General features: G+C 46.0%; 1 protein-coding gene across 1 annotated transcript in view; it reads left to right on the top strand.

Moving 5' to 3' along the window:
* The window catches only part of LOC119863454 (unconventional myosin-X-like), a 257,129-nt gene that overhangs the window by 130,962 nt on the left and 110,091 nt on the right, over positions 1 to 16,076 (top strand). The window contains exons 13-17 of the mRNA XM_038421961.2: positions 540 to 640; positions 2,874 to 2,940; positions 3,531 to 3,623; positions 10,174 to 10,242; positions 13,631 to 13,713. Coding sequence (XP_038277889.1) covers positions 540 to 640; positions 2,874 to 2,940; positions 3,531 to 3,623; positions 10,174 to 10,242; positions 13,631 to 13,713 — 413 coding nt within the window. The remainder of the gene's footprint in view (positions 1 to 539; positions 641 to 2,873; positions 2,941 to 3,530; positions 3,624 to 10,173; positions 10,243 to 13,630; positions 13,714 to 16,076) is intronic.

Below are 16,076 nucleotides of genomic sequence, written 5' to 3'. Positions count from 1 at the left end.
GGAAATTTGCTAGGCTGATACCTGGTATGGATCAATACAACACATATTGGGGAAACGTCTTTCCAACACAGATCGCCTGTGAGAGAGAGTGAGAGACACTTGGCTGCCCTTTTGAAGCGTATGTCCTCCTGTGGGCTGTGATAGATGGTTAGTTCCCCTTTGTGGGTGGGTTGAGATAGACATTAGTTGTACTTTGAAATATGTGTGCACAGTAGATGTCTGGTTTCTAACACATTCATGTTCTTGCTGTGTTCTTGTGGTAATAGGTGAGGGATGCCTATTAATTAGCTGCTCTGTGACAGAATGAATAACCAATAGGAAAGGAAAGAGAGTGAGGTGATACCAGACTCTTCTACTTTCCTCCGCTTTATCCAAAGGCTAGTAAATTCTGGTCTTGGAGTTCATATAGACGCCGTTCATTAAATGCTGGTCTTCTGTATGCAGTTTCACTTCCATGTTGTCCTCGCAAGAAGACTTTTTTTTATAGACCTGCTACCTGAATTTTAATTTTTATCATCTTTGTTTCTCCTCTCTTGTAGATTAATAGTTTTGAACAGTTTAACATTAACTATGCCAATGAGAAACTCCAAGAATACTTCAACAAACACATCTTCTCCCTGGAGCAGCTAGAGTACAACAGGTAATGAAAGGAAGGGAGCTGTGCCTCTGTTCAAATTTCAGGATGCAAAACTGAGAACATAATTCTTCCCTAGTGACCCCCAGCATTCGGGAGGCTCTCCCTGCTCAGACTGGCTGATTGCAGTGCGTTAGCCAGTGAATATGCTTTGGTGGGGAATGTCCAGTGCACTGTTTTGTTAGTGGGACTTCTGTCTTCAAGTAAGAAGTGCTCCTGAGTGCTTCATTATTATTTTTTATTATTGTAGTGCCTAGGAGGAGGATCCCATTGTGCTAGGCGCTGTACAAAGACTGTTTCTGTCCCAAATTGCCTACAGTAACCCCCAGCTGTAACTCAGTATCTCGCATAAGATCTTTCTGAGGCTACAATCTCAACACTGAATTGGTTCAAATATCAAGTTTTGCCTGGTTTCCACCCTAAACAATAAACCCTTCCCTGGCACCTGAAACTTAGCCCAGTCTTGCTGGAAGGAGGTGAACTAAAGCAAACCAGGTTCAAGTTTAAGATTTGTAAAGTTTTACTTGTTTTCAAATGTTATAATGAAAGTTTTTCAGCACTCTGCCCGTCACTAACTTCCTTTTGTTTCATCCGTACTCTCTCAGCTAGTCATTCACAGAACCAGACTCAGCTCCTTTCTGTCACGTGATGAAGGTGTTTCCAAGACGTGTGGCCTTTTGTTTCTAAATCCATTGTGGTAGCAAAAAAGAAACAAAAATCTGAAAACTCCAAATCCTCTTCTCTTCCTCCAATCAGTAATGGTGTTGTCACCAGATACCTTGGCTCTGTTGTAGTCAACAAGGTTAGAAGGGAACATTGTGAACATCTGGCTTGACCTCTTGTGTAACACAGGCCATAGAACTTCCCTGAAACAATTCCTGTTTGAACAAGCGCATATCTTAGAATAACATCCAGTCTTTATTTAAAAATTGTCAGTGACAGAGAGTACAGCACCATAACCCATCACTGGGTGGTTCTAATGATTAATTACTCTCACTCTTAAAAATGTATGCCTTATTTCCAAATGGGGCTTTGGTCTGAAAAGGGAAAGTTACTGAATCTGTAAATTGAATAGGTCTCTGAGGGCTTTCTTTTTTCTAGTGACTCTTCTTCAGTGGAAGTGGTTGTGGTTTTGTTTTTGAGTTTGAAGGGTCCAACAGAAAGCCCTAGCCAGGTTGTTCACTGAGTTTACAGTTGAGAGTTGGGCACTCTAGATAGCTATCTACCATTAAGATATTGTATTGATGCCCATCACCATAATATCTGAGCCTCTTGAGAGAGAGCAGCCAGAGAAATATTCACTTCTAGCTCCAAGACAGAATCATTTATTTTTCTGAATAAGCAATTGAATAGGGTCATTGAGACTGAATGTTAGCAGCTCTGTAAAGGAGAGCCGCTGAACAGATAATTTTTTAAGTTCTAAAGAATGCTAAAATACAAGGCTATTTATACACCCACTCCTGCAGCTGATTCCGTCACTGCAGGAAGCACATGTTAAAATCTCTCCTTCCTATGAAGGGAGATTTTTTCCTAAAGATCAAATTGGAAATGTCCAAACTCTGTGGCTGGATTTTAGAAAGGACTCAATTATGTTATGACTAATATTGTTTTTTGATATGTTAAAGACAGGATCTTTTGCTTCAGGATATCAGCTAATCTCCTCAGTAGTCAGGAAATAGCTTCTGTGTATCACATTGCACAGTTGGCCAAGCGTATTATGGCACCAGAGGCAGGATATTACACTTGACTGATCAGTCTTCTGATCTGGTACAGCAAATTCTACATTTTCTTCAGTTCTGGAATAGAAGCTACTCTCTGGAGAAATCCCAGAGCCTCAGTTAAATCCTTCCAAATCTGTGAGGCCTCTGCCAAGGGCATTACTGGATAATGAAAGGATCTTAAAAAACATGGATTCATTGAATTTTTTTTTTCACATCCCAGTGAAGAAAATATCAGTTATTTTGTTCCTTTGTGGTAGGCATGTCTATCTTGGAAATTTTCCAGATATTTTTGCTTCCAGTTGTTCCTCCACCTCCTACTCCCTCCTGGAAGTCATGTCTTCCACTTTCTACTTTCTTCCCTAGGGAGCCTGGGGATGGTGGTGGTGTGGTCCATCCCTTGAATCTCTCTTGGGTCCTCGGAATGTAGCTCTATGCTGCCTCTAATATTCCTTCACCCCACCCCAGGGACTGGGAGATTACTCCTTATATCACTGTTTTTTTTTCTTCTTGTTTGGCAGGGAGGGAATAAGCTGGGAAGCCATTGACTGGATGGACAATGCAGAGTGCTTAGATCTCATTGAGAAGGTGGGCAGTTCTTTATAGAATTCATCTGGTTCCAGGAATCCTGGCAGGCATGACCTGGCATGACACTTAACAATTTTTCCTTCCCCACACTTAGGCATTTGTTTTTATTGTACTTTTCCAATGCATGGCCTAAATTGCATGGCTAGCTCCCACATTCTGTTCTATGGTTGGCTATCACATGGTCTCTGGGATTCTGCTGGTGTTTTTATGTGTTAAAGCATGGGTAGATCAGCAAGATCTTTTTCACATCTTGTTCTCCCAAGAGCATGGGCCTCTTCATCCCCTAGAAAGCTCCTCTGTAAGAATACAATCCTCTGCTCATTGTTTGGGATGGACTTAGGTAGGCTTTCACCTCCCAAATATGGATTTTATAAAGAAATTTAATTTTCACATACTTGGCGATGAGCCAGCATTCTACTTGTTGAGTCTGTAGATTGGCCACCAGGCACCCTTTACACTCAAGCTTTCTAGGGTGTAACTCGAAGGGTGTCATTCAGCATGACAGTCTCAAACCTTTATTTCTCTAGCCTGAATCCTGCGCAGTTTGTAGTTTTACTGGTTGGTAAAGGCTGTCTCTCATTTGGCTTTAGAAACTAGGTTTGCTGGCACTGGTCAATGAGGAGAGTCGATTTCCCAAGGGCACTGACAGCACCCTCTTGGAAAAACTGCACAACCAGCATGCGGTAAGTAAGCAACCATCCCCTAGGCCAGGGGTGGGCAAACTTTTTGGCCCGAGAACCACATCTGGGTATGGAAATTGAATGGCGGACAATGAATGCTCACAAAATTGGGGGGTTGCGGAGTTGGAGGGGATGAGGGCTCTGGCTGGGGGTGCGGCGAGTAATGAGGCTGCCAGTAATGAGGCGCTCAGGGTGCGGGACGGGGCTGAGGGTTGGGGTGCGGCTGGGGATGAGGGGTTATAGGTGCAGGAGGGTGCTCCAGGCTGGGACCAAGGGGTTTGGACGGCGGGGGTGGGGGGCTGGGGCGCATCAGAGGTGCAGGCTCCGGGCAGCGCTTACCTCAAGCAGCTCCTGGAAGCAGCGGCATGTCCCTTCTCTGCCTCCTATGTGGAGGCATGGCCAGATGGCTCTGCGCGCTGCCACATCCACAGGTGCCGCCCCTGCAGCTCCCATTGGCCACAGTTCCATTGTTTGGGGTTTGACTCCTAGTGCCCCTGATGTGACTGCACAGTGTGTTGGGTTTGCTCCCGTGTCTCAGTGCCTCACTCAGGGCATATCTAATCAACACTGCTGCGATCGATGCAGTGATGTCGATTTAGCGGGTCTGATGAAGACCCACTAAGTCGATGGCAGAGTGCTCTCCTGTCGATATCTTTCTCCAGCTTTCCGAGAAGTGTAAGGTAAGTTGGTGGGAGAGCATCTCCCATCAACACAGCAGAGTGTAGACAAGTAACTGAAGTAGTGTAACTTAAGTTGACTTTCTTTCAGAGTAGCAGCCATGTTAGTCTGTATTCGCAAAAAGAAAAGGAGTACTTGTGGCACCTTAGAGACTAACAAATTTATTAGAGCATAAGCTTTCGTGAGCTACAGCTCACTTCATCGGATGCATTTACACCAAATGCATCCGATGAAGTGAGCTGTAGCTCATGAAAGCTTATGCTCTAATAAATTTGTTAGTCTCTAAGGTGCCACAAGTACTCCTTTTCTTAGGTCGACTTGCAGCTGTAGTGTAGACCAGCCCTCAATGGCGGTGGCTCTGTAGTGTTGAGCTGTCTCTCTCCATCTTCTGGGGTTAGGCACAGATCTGTCTCATTGTTTTTGATGGAAAGTCTTTAATCATTCCTGGTAGTTTGGGGAAACCTCCTTCCTGCCTTTTGTCATACAATGCTGGAGCAGTCAGTCCTAGGATCATAGGTAAGGCTACGATTTAGTCACGGGTATTTTTAGTAAATGGCAGGTCTGCGATCTGTCCATGACTTTTATTATAAATACCCCTGACTAAACCTTAGGTGCTCTGGGGGACACCAGGATGCTGCTGCTGCTCTGGGTGGGGGCCTCTGGTGCGGTGCTGCTGCTAGGGGCGTGGCTTGGGGCCCCACTGCTGCTGCTCCAGAGGTTGGTGGGGGCACAGCCCAGGGCCCCTCTACTGCTGCTCTGCAGAGGGGGTAAACCAGGGGCTCCCCAGACCAGCTGCCTAGGGCCACCCAAGCAGCGGCTGGTGCAGCTGGCCCCGGGGGCGCCCGAGAAGGGGCCAGTGCCACTGGCCCTGGAGATGCCCCAATTGCTCAGACTTCCCTGGGGTCAGACACAGCAGCCGCTGCAGAAGTCACGGAGGTCCCAGAAAATCATGGAATCTGTGACCCGGTGAAAGACTCCCAGCCTTAATCATAGGAATTGCCCTACCAGATTAGTACATCTAGTTCTGTATCCTGTCTCTGACAGAGGCCAGCACCAGCTGCTTCAGAGGAAGAGGGAGAAACACCCTAGTAGACAGTTACAGAATAATTTTCTACTTGGGTTGGGAACATAAGAATGGCCATATTGGGTCAGACCAAAGGTCCATCCAGCCCAGTATCCTGTCTACTGACAGTGGCCAATGCCAGGTGCCCACAGGGAGTGAACCTAACAGTAATGATCTAGAGATCTCTCTCCTGCTATCCATCTCCATCCTCTGACAAACAGGAGCTAGGGACACCATTCCTTACCCACCCTGACTAATAGCCATTAATGGATTTAACCTCCATGAATTTATCCAGTTCTCTTTTAAACCCTGTTATAGTCCTAGCCTTCACAACCTCCTCAGGCAAGGAGTTCCACAGGTTGACAGTGCGCTGAGTGAAGAAGAACTTCCTTTTATTTGTGTTAAACCTGTTACCCATTAATTTCATTTGGTGGCCCCTAGTTCTACCTACCTCCCACCTGCTGCTGCTTGCCCCCCTCCCAAACATCCACCCCCCCAACACACACCTTAACCATGTCTGTTAGTGATCTGAAGCAGGAGAGTTTATTCCCTTTTTTTTTAATTAAATCTTGTCTAATAGAACTGTTAATTTTTTCATTATTCACATAAACACCCAATCCTTTTAACAGTACTGAGTTCCTTGCCTCCATTGTATCAAATGACTGAGGTAATTACATAGGGTAATTATGCACGCTGTATAAAAATATTTCCTTGTATCAGTCTTAAAATTGCTGCCTTTCAATTTCTTTGAATGTCCCTTTGTTTTTATATTGTCAGATGGGGTAAACAGAAATGCCTAATTTACCTTCTTTATCCTGTTCATTATTTTGTAGCTTCATTTTATTGTATACTTGTAGCTTGTCCCCCCACCCTAATCCCTTATTCATCTCTTCTCTGAACTGTCCGGATCTCTTGAGTTTCTCTTCATATGGAAAATTTCTCAGGCTTCTGTTGCCTGTCTCTGAACCCCTCTTTGTCTGTATATCCTTTTTGAGATAAGTGATCAGAACCAAATACTGTATCACTGGTAAGAAGGACCATTGATTTATAAAATTACATTGCAATATTTTCAGTAGTACTTTCCATTTCTTGCCTTTATGCTTCCAAATATTTTGTTTGCTTTTTTATTTGCAACTGCTGTGCATTGAGCAGATTTTTCACTGAGCTGCCCACAATGCCACCTATGTCTGTGTTTTCCTGAGGGATTGTAGTTAATGTAGAGTCCAGTGAGGTGTATGAGAGACTGGGGGATTTGCGTGAAGATAAAGAAAGGAGGGATTTATAGGTGAGGAGGAGAGGTCCATGTACGAGCTAAAGTCTGGTGCCCAAGGAAGCCAGGAGGAGCACAAGAAGGGGCCTAGCCATAGCTGCTGGGGATCCTGTGGACCTCATAGGGCAGAAGGGGAAAAGTTGAGAGAGTTTGGATTCATGAAAGAATGGAGCTGCTTCTTTGAAAATGTTTCCTTACGGGTGGTCCACCACAGGAGATGCACACTTGTGTACTCTTGACCAGAGATTTAAATCAGCTGTGTCCATTTGTCCACACCTGCACACTACACAACTTGTGCTCCAGAGTGACGGTATATGGGGACGAGCAGACCTGCTGCAGCTCCAGTTCCTTCTCAACTGCCTACATCTTGAGACGGAGAAGTTGGCATGTCTGCTGCTTCCTAGAAGCTATTACCCATTGTTTTATTTACTTTACTCAGTTTTTCTTTTCGTTTTGTATTAATATTTGCTCTTTCCTTCTTTAATTTTGCACAAATATGTGCTTTAACTGCCTCCCCTCCTCAGTTCCCTGGCCTTCCTTTTTGGCTTAACTTCTGGGGTATCATAGAATATCAGGGTTGGAAGGGACCTCAGGAGGTCATCTAGTCCAATCCCCTGCTCAAAGCAGGACCAATCCCCAACTAAATCATCACAGTTAGGACTTTGTCAAGCCTTACCTTAAAAACCTCTAAGGAAGGAGATTCCACCACCTCCCTAGGTAACCCATTCCAGTGCTTCACCACCCTCCTAGTGAAAAAGGTTTTTCCTAATATCCAACCTAAACCTCCCCCACTGCAACTTGAGACCATTACTCCTTGTTCTGTCATCCGAGAACAGTATAGATTCATCCTGTTTGGAACTCCCTTTCAGGTGGAACAGAAAATATGGCTTTTTGTATTGGTTGGAGTTGCAGTGAGATCCACTGAAGAGCTGCAAAATAACATAGGTGTTCAGGTTCCTGAGGCCTAGAATTGACCTCCAGCCACCATTTCTTTTGGGAACCAGGAAATATTTGGAATAAAATCCTCTTCCCACAATTTCTGGGGGAACTGGCTCTATTGTCCCCAGATGGAAGGAGGGATTGAACCTCCAGCTTTAGGAGGTCTATGTGAGGAGAATCCCTGAAGAGGGGATGGGTGAAAGCATGGACATGATTAGCGGGCTGGAGCACATGACTTATGAGGAGAGGCTGAGGGGACTGGGATTGTTTAGTTTGCAGAAGAGAAGAATGAGGGGGGATTTGATAGCTGCTTTCAACTACCTGATCCACTGTGGGGAGATCCCATGCTTTGCAGATGTTGTGACAGATTAGGTTGCTGAGCTCCCACTTGTGGTACTGATGGAAGTTTCTGCTTATTGCATCTGCCATCGTGTTCTGGAGACCTGGCAGATAAACTGCAGAAATCTCTGTGCGGTAGGCAAAATACCAATTCCAGTGATTCTATGCATAAGGACTGAGATCTTGCTCCCCCTTATCGATTTACATAGTGCATCACCATCCTGTTGTCTTGTTGTTACTCTGACACAAGAACCCTGAATGTTGTGGAAAAAGTGCTGACACACAGAACAAACTGCTCTTAGTTCTAAGACACTGATGTGAAGCAATGTATCCTGTGGGACCTTTTGCTCTGTGCTCCCCAGCCTAGGAGAAAGGCATCCAGTATGATGATTCTTGTTGGCAGTAGGCATGAAAACTGAGAGGTACAGAAACTCATTTGCCAAGGTTGTGCCTGTTTGGCATGTACACACTCAACTGGGGAAGTGGCTGCATATCTTTGGAAGAGATCCTGCTATTCCCTACCCCACACTCTTCTTCACCTGCTCTCTGACGCCACTAATCCTCCAGGTCATGCTGTGTTCCCATCCTTAATTTCTACCAAAGGTCTCTTTGGACTTTCATCTCAATCAGGATATCCATCTGCCTGCATTCTTTCCCAAACTTTTATTCCTCAAGAGGAGAAGCTAGCCACCACACTTTATATGTTAGAAAGGCACTCACCTTCTATCTGGACAGAACAAGAATCTTTAGAATTTTCCCTAGGCTTTTTGTATCGTTCTCTAAAAGAATGAAAGGACAATCAATTTCCCCACACAGATTGTCAAAGTGAGTTTCAGTTTGTGTCATAGCCTGCTACGAGGCTAATGGGGTACAACTTGTCCCTCTCCAGAGTGACAGCCCACTCCATCAGGGCTCAGTCCGCTTCTGTAGCCCTTTCCTTCATTGTAGAAATTTGCAGGGTCACAACCTGGTCCTCAGCTTACAAGTTCTTCAAACATTGCGCTATCCTAACCATGTCCAAGATGGACGCAAAATTGATGATACTGTCTTCCAAGCCATCTTGATCTGCCTCCTCAGCACCCCCTCCTCGTTGAGTTACTGCTTGGGAGTCGCCTATTGTGGAACACCCATAGGGACATATACTTGACCTCTTGGTAACTTGAGTTCTTTGAGAAGTTTTTGTCCCTATGTGTGCTCCACCTCCTGTCCTCCTTCCCCTCTGCTGTAGAGTCTTTTGGCTCAGTAGCTGAGAAGAAACTGGACCAACAGCAGGTCTGCTCCTCACTCTGGAGCACAAGGTTGTGCAAGATGCAGGCACAGATCTGCAGACACAGCTGATTCAAATCTCCAGTTGAGAATACATGGGTCCACTCATGTCCTGTGGTGGAGCACCCATGGGGAACAAAACATATCAAAGAACTCAAGTTACCAAAAAGTAGGTAACCTTTTGGAGAGATTAGGATGAGAAAGAAGCAAGAGACTTAGGAAGACAGTGGGGAATGTGTTGTGGGACGATGAAAAACGTGGGCTTTGCAGGAGAGCGGAGAGGTGAATGTTGACAAAAGACTTTGGATACTATTCTGAGAGGGAATGAGGGAAGTCCAGGAAAGGAAGTGGATTGGGAGGGAAAGAGAGAGACATTAATAAACAGGGACAAAACAAAAGTGAAAGGGGTGGCAAAACGAATCAAGAAAAGATTCTTGACATGGAGGCAAGAGGGTGGTAGAGAAATCTGGGTATACTAAAATCAATAGGAGACACCAAGGGCAAACAGGCTGAACAACATGGACTAGAAGATACCCAGTGAAAGAAAGAAAAGGCAGATGTAAAGAAGAACATAAAACAAAGGGAGACAGGAGAAGTACAATTAATTCTTCTAAAAAGGTGCAGAACTGCTATGCTAAACAAACTCCCTTGATTTTATATCCTGCGCCAAAAGTTTTGGTCAATGCCAAATCTGTGTAAGTATTAGTATCATACCAGCAGTGTCCTAGCCTTGTATGTAACACATGCAGGCCTTGGGTCCAATTCTGCAATCCTTTGTTCATAGAGCGTGGGAAGATTGGGCCTTTTTATGGTATTGGAATATATATTTGCAAGGTAGATGTAGGTTACTCTGCAGCCTCTGGGGTCAGGCTATGGGGCAATCAAGGTCCCCACTCACTCCAGTTTAGGAGCCAAAACTGTTCCTTGGATCAGACTGTTGCGTGAGCCTGTTTGTTCTTATGGCAGATAACCAGAAACCTTTTTCTTCTTTATTTCAGAGTAACCATTACTATGTGAAGCCGCGGGTGACAGATCACCAGTTTGGGATCAGGCATTATGCTGGAGAGGTAGGTGTGCATGCTGTATTTTGAAACATGCCCAAGAGGAAGGAGTCAGCAGGTAGAAGGATCTAAGCCACTGGCATTCATCTAAGAGTCCTGAGTTATGCAAACTGCTGGACTCTTATGCAAACTGCTGGGAATGGCAGCTCCACTAAGCTTCCTGCTTTGGATCATAGCCCAGAGGAATAGACATGTGGTTGAGTTGGGCCCCCTAGGTATTACTGTAATTCAAATAATAAAATGTCCTGAGTTGTGTTCTCTTTGCTTCTGCCTTGCTGTGTGTCCTTGGGCAAGTCATTTCCCTTGTTCTGTTCCTCAGTTTTAGCACCTGTAAAATGGGGAGCATGATCTTGACTCACTCCCTAACTAATTAACTAATGTGTGGGAGTGTTTTGAGCATGTATAGAGCTATATTAATGTTAAATACTATTAATATGAGCTGCAGCTTTATAACTTCTCCTCATCTGACCTCATTTTCTTCCTGGTGATGGATCTTGATTATGGGAAGATGTAGCAGAACTATGCTGCAGTGTGATGCTCCATCCCTGGATCTCAGCTCTCTGCATCCATCCTATTCTAATGAGAGCTCCCCATTGGAGGGAGAGGAAGGGGTGTTGATCTCTCCACTCTAGGGACAAAAGATGTGTGTATGTGGGGGCTTTCCACTAGGTGGTTCAAGGGTACTGGGGAGGACATGGTTGCTAGATAGAGGGGAAGAGTGTGTTCTGTGCCAAGGATGATCAGCAGGAATGTCATTGCAGGAGCCATTTTAGACCAGCTCCTACCCAAGACTGAATTTAATGAAGCAGCTGGGACCCTCAGTCCCACAGCGGAGACTGAATGTGCTCAACAGAAACTGAATCTAATTGCTGGCCAGACACAGAATGAATCTTGATTACACAGATGCCCTGATCAGCTAGAGATTCCGTCTCCACTCGCACCTATGAGGTCCGCAGTTACCCCCTTCCCGTGGGCCCAGGAAATCCCATTCCTCGCCTCACTGGCTTCATAGCTACCTCCACCCTAACCTTCCCAGCAAGGCACAAGATCTTATCCTGCCTCATAGCACTTGATAGGTATGGCATGGCTTATATGATATTACATGGTGTCATTTGAATAATAGTCAGTGATCACATATATTGGACTGTGTCACTATAAGGCAGAAGCACAAGATGGCAGAGTCAAAGCTGAATGCACAATCTTAACTCAGATATTTCCTCACTTTTGAGTGTTTAACTATGCAATATTTTCACTCTTTAAACTTAGTATTTTTATCTGAATTTCCTCCCCACCCCCAAGAAAAGACCAAACAAATTTCACTGTGTGGAAGTATTTGGCTAGGACCTCCTGGATACTCTGCAGCCTTGCAAGATCTACAGGACTCAGCCCTTCTCTTCCAGACTGGAGACTCTGCACAGATTTTGCTGTATCCAAACATTCAGGGACTGAGGCAAGGGCCCCATGGACCTAATACAATGCACAATGAATATGCATGCTGCTGCACAGATGGGCCTTCCTGGGCTGTACACTTCACCAGCAGAGCATCATTCACTGGTACCTGATTTGGGGCCAGATTTTAAAAAATGCTCACAACCCTGCTGCTCCCATCAGTACATGTATTGCCAGATTTTCTGCAAACCCAGCTGCTTATTTTGGTGCCTAAATGGGAGCTGAGCTCTTCTGAACATCTGGTCCCAAATGTGGGCACTGAGATCTTCTGAAAATTCGGTCCATAGTTACAAATGTTCTATACATGCTTCAAATCCCATTTTCTGTAGGACATAACTTGATGAAATCCAAACATTCGGGACCATACTTTCACATTCTATCAGTCACTGTGGTGCTACAGCTATTTGAAAAATAAACTTACCAGAATATTTTAAAATGGGGAAAGTATCTTTGTGCCCTAGTGCAGGGGTTCTCAACCTTTTTCTTTCTGAGGGCCCCTTCTCCCCCAAACATGCTTTAAAAACTCCACGGCCCACCTGTGTCACAACACCTGCTTTTCTGCATATAAAAGCCAGAGCTGGCATTACGGGGTACCATGTAGGGCAATTGCCCATGGTCCCATGCCACAGGGCCCCCTACAAAGCTACATTGCTCAGGCTTCGGCTTCCTCCCCAGGTGGCAGGGCTCAGGGCCCCGGACTTCAGCCCCATGCAGTGGGGCTTCGGCTTTCTACCCTGGGCCCCAGCGAGTCTAATGCCAGCCTTGCTTGGCGGACTCCTTGAAACCTGCTCACGGCCCCCCCAGGAGGCCCCGGAGCCCTGGTTGAGAACCACTGTCCTAGTACCTTGCTACTTATTTCTTCAGTGATTAAGTCTTCCTCTGTCACTCTGCCATTGTACATTACACAGGCCTCTACTTCTGCCTTCTGAATTAGTTGACCTTTGCTGTTTGATGCTGAGTTGAGTGCTGTGTGTGGTGATGTGACAGCAGAACTATCCTCCGTCTTCCTAGGACATTTTCTTTCTCTTAAAACTGCAGCCTTTTTGGCAGGCCCCTGGAATTAGTTTTGGGTAAGAGTGTCTTCCCCCAGTGGTCTGGCAATGCTAGGGGACCCTTTTTGTGGCCCTAACAATGTGGCCTCATTAATTTGTTTGTAAATTAAAGTGCACTGTGATCTGATATGTGAGGGATCTGTCTGCTCTGCCTTGGTGTGCACAGGTGCTCTGTGTGTGTGTGTTGGTTCCCATATGGGAAGGATATTACCTTCCCTGCAAGGTGGCGTGTGTGTGTGTGTGTGTGTGTGTGTGTGTGTGTGTGGAAGGGATTCAGTGCCCTATGCATAGGCTGCTGTGTGTGAGGGGGGTAGAAGGGGCCACTGTGTGTGTGTGGTGGTGTAATTGGCAGCTGTGTGTGTATTGTGGGGGTCAGCAGTTCTCAATCTGTTTGCGTGAATGGAGAAAGACAAGGGTATGCTCTGCTGACAAAACCATCGGTGTAGACACAGCTCTCTCGGCAAAGGCGTGCTTCCGGTGACATAGCTAAAGTTGGCCGGGGAGGAGATGTTCTATGCTGGCAGGTAGACTCCTTCTGCATCTACACTAGGGGTCTACACCAGCATAGCTATGTCAGCATAGGCTCTGTAGTGTAGACATTGTACGTTTTGAAGGTTTTCTTTGGAACTTTGAGCGCTAGAAACAACTTTTTTTGTACATGAAAGCCTGGATTCTGACCTCGTGGAAAGACTCTAGGAGCCAGGGCTCTAAGCATGTGCCTGTAGTGCATGGGCATGTAGGAGTTTCCTGCTCTGTTGTCCTGTCATTGGCACACAGTGGGGCTGCGTGCAGGGTGGCCCTGTATGTTGGCATGTGTGGGGGAGGGGGTGTTACTGTGGCTCGAATTGTTTGCACTGTTATGTACTAGTCAGCATGTATTGTCTGTGTCACAGGTATTGTATGATGTGAGAGGGTTTCTGGAGAAGAACAGAGACACCTTTCGGGATGACATTTTAAATATGCTGAAGGATAGCAGGTAAGCAGCCCTTAATGCTCTGCAGGGGAGAATGGAGGCCGGGATGAAGAGGACTCTGTGGGACTAAACTGAGCAGCATTCACATGATAGCAGGGTCATGGAGAGGAAGAGTTACTTTATATGATTACCCAAGTTCCTATCTCTCTGTATATTGGCAGCAGGAGTGGGGGCTGGAGAAGAAGTCAGTTTTGCTGCAAAGAAATTGATACAAAGAAACATACATTGAGTATCAGTGTCGCCTTTGTTATGGGATGGACTTTGCGTATTTTCTTCCATGAAGATTTTCTGTGCCAGAAAGGTGACACTTTGGAATTCCCAAGGGAGCCTTTGACTCGGGGAGCTGCAGTACTTCACAGGCATAGCCATGCATGTACATACCATCCTCACCCTCATGCTGCGAGAGTGGGGAGGAAGAAGGGGCACCAAAGGAGGTGCTGAACGAGTAGCCTGAGCGGGGGAGGAGAAGCAGACAGGACAATTTTACAGGAGCCAGAGTGGTGAAATCTATGCAACATTGATTTGCTGTTTGCATCTGGGGCTTTCAGATTCTTTACGCCACATTTGCTGCTCCAGTGGACAGCACAGCCCCCAGCATAAGTTAGAGCAGTCTCAAGGTCTGCTCTAGCTTATGGCAGCTTCCCTACAGATGCCAATGTGCTACTCTGCAGCCTACAATACCAAAAATGCAAACTACCGTGGCCTCCAAAATCATGGAGCAGGTCCTCAAGGAATCAATTCTGAAGCACTTAGAGGAGAGGAAAGTGATCAGGAGCAGTCAGCATGGATTCACCAAGGGCAAGTCTTGCCTGACTAATCTAATTGCCTTCTCTGATGAGATAACTGGCTCCGTGGATTAGTGGAAAGCAGTGGACATGTTGTTCCTTGACTTTAGCAAAGCTTTTGACATGGTCTCCCATAGTATTCTTGCCAGCAAGTTAAAGAAGTATGGGCTGGATGAATGGACTATAAGGTGGATAGAAAACTGGCTAGATCCTCAGCCTCAGCGGGAAGTGATCAATGGCTCCGTGTCTAGTTGGCAGCCAGTATCAAGCAGAGTGCCACGAGGGTCGGTCCTGGGCCAGTTTTGTTCAATATCTTCATTAATGATCTGGAGGATGGCGTGGATTGCACCCTCAGCAAGTTTGCAGATGACACTAAACTGGGAGGAGAGGTAGATATGCTGGAGGGTAGGGATAGGCTACAGAGGGATCTCATAAGGTTCAACAAGGACAAGTACAGAGTCCTGCACTTAGGATGGAAGAATCCCATGCAGTGCTACAGACTAGGGACCGAATGGCTAGGCAGCAGTTCTGCAGAAAAGGACTTAGGGGTTACAGTGGACAAGAAGCTGGATATGAGTCAACAGTGTGCCCTTGTTGCCAAGAAGGCCCAATGGCATTTTTGGCTGTATAAGTAGGGACATTCCCAGCAGATTGAGGGACGTGATCATTTCCCTCTATTTGACGTTGGTGAGGCCTCATCTGGAGTACTGTGTCCTGTTTTGGGCCCCACACTACAAGAAGGATGTGGAAAAATTGGAAAGAGTCCAGCGGAGGGCAACAAAAACGATTAGTGGGCTGGAGCACATGATTTATGAGGAGAGGCTGAGGGAACTGGGATTATTTAGTCTGCAGAAGAGAAGAATGGGGGTGGGGTTTGATAGGTGCTTTCAACTACCTGAAAGGGAGCTCTAAAGAGGATGGCTCTAGACTGTTCTCAGTGGTAGCAGATGACAGAACAAGGAGTAATAGTCTCAAGTTGCAGTGGGGGAAAGTTTAGGTTCGATATTAGAAAACACTTTCACTAGGAAGGTGGTGAAGCACCGGAATGTGTTACCTAGGGAGGTGGTGGAATCTACCTTCCTTGGAGGTTTTTAAGGTCAGGCTAGGATGATTTAGTTGGGGATTGATCCTGCTTTGAGCAGGGGGTTGGACTAGATGACCTCCTGAGGTCCCTTCCAACCTTGATATTCTATGATTCTTTTCCCATTGTGTCCCTGACCAATCCCATGGTGCTCCCCCATGCTGGGGGCTGCATGGGGCAGAGGGTGTCGGGCTAGCCATGGTGGTCCTGTGCCATCACTGTGCTGGGGAAATCCTCTAGGGTGCTGTTATAAACCTTTACAGCCCCTTTAAGTTGCTAGCAAATCATAAAGAGCCATACTCAGAAATTTTCTGTCATCTCCCCTCTGCCTGTTTTTTCTTGAGGTTCTTAGGCTTGGGAATCTGGATCAGAGAGCTCCAAACTGAGGACCTGCAATGGAGGGGGACTGGACTTGAGGACACAGGAGGCCTTCAGTCCTAAGTTACTAGAACCTCATTGCCATCTGAGGTTCCTTCTGAGGGCCTTTGGATACAGGGAGT

The sequence above is a fragment of the Dermochelys coriacea genome, chromosome 11 (assembly GCF_009764565.3).
Source record: "Dermochelys coriacea isolate rDerCor1 chromosome 11, rDerCor1.pri.v4, whole genome shotgun sequence".
Lineage (NCBI taxonomy): Eukaryota > Metazoa > Chordata > Testudines > Dermochelyidae > Dermochelys > Dermochelys coriacea.
The sequence above is the reverse complement of the archived record's forward strand: the minus strand, read 5'-3'. Positions and strand labels throughout refer to the sequence as shown.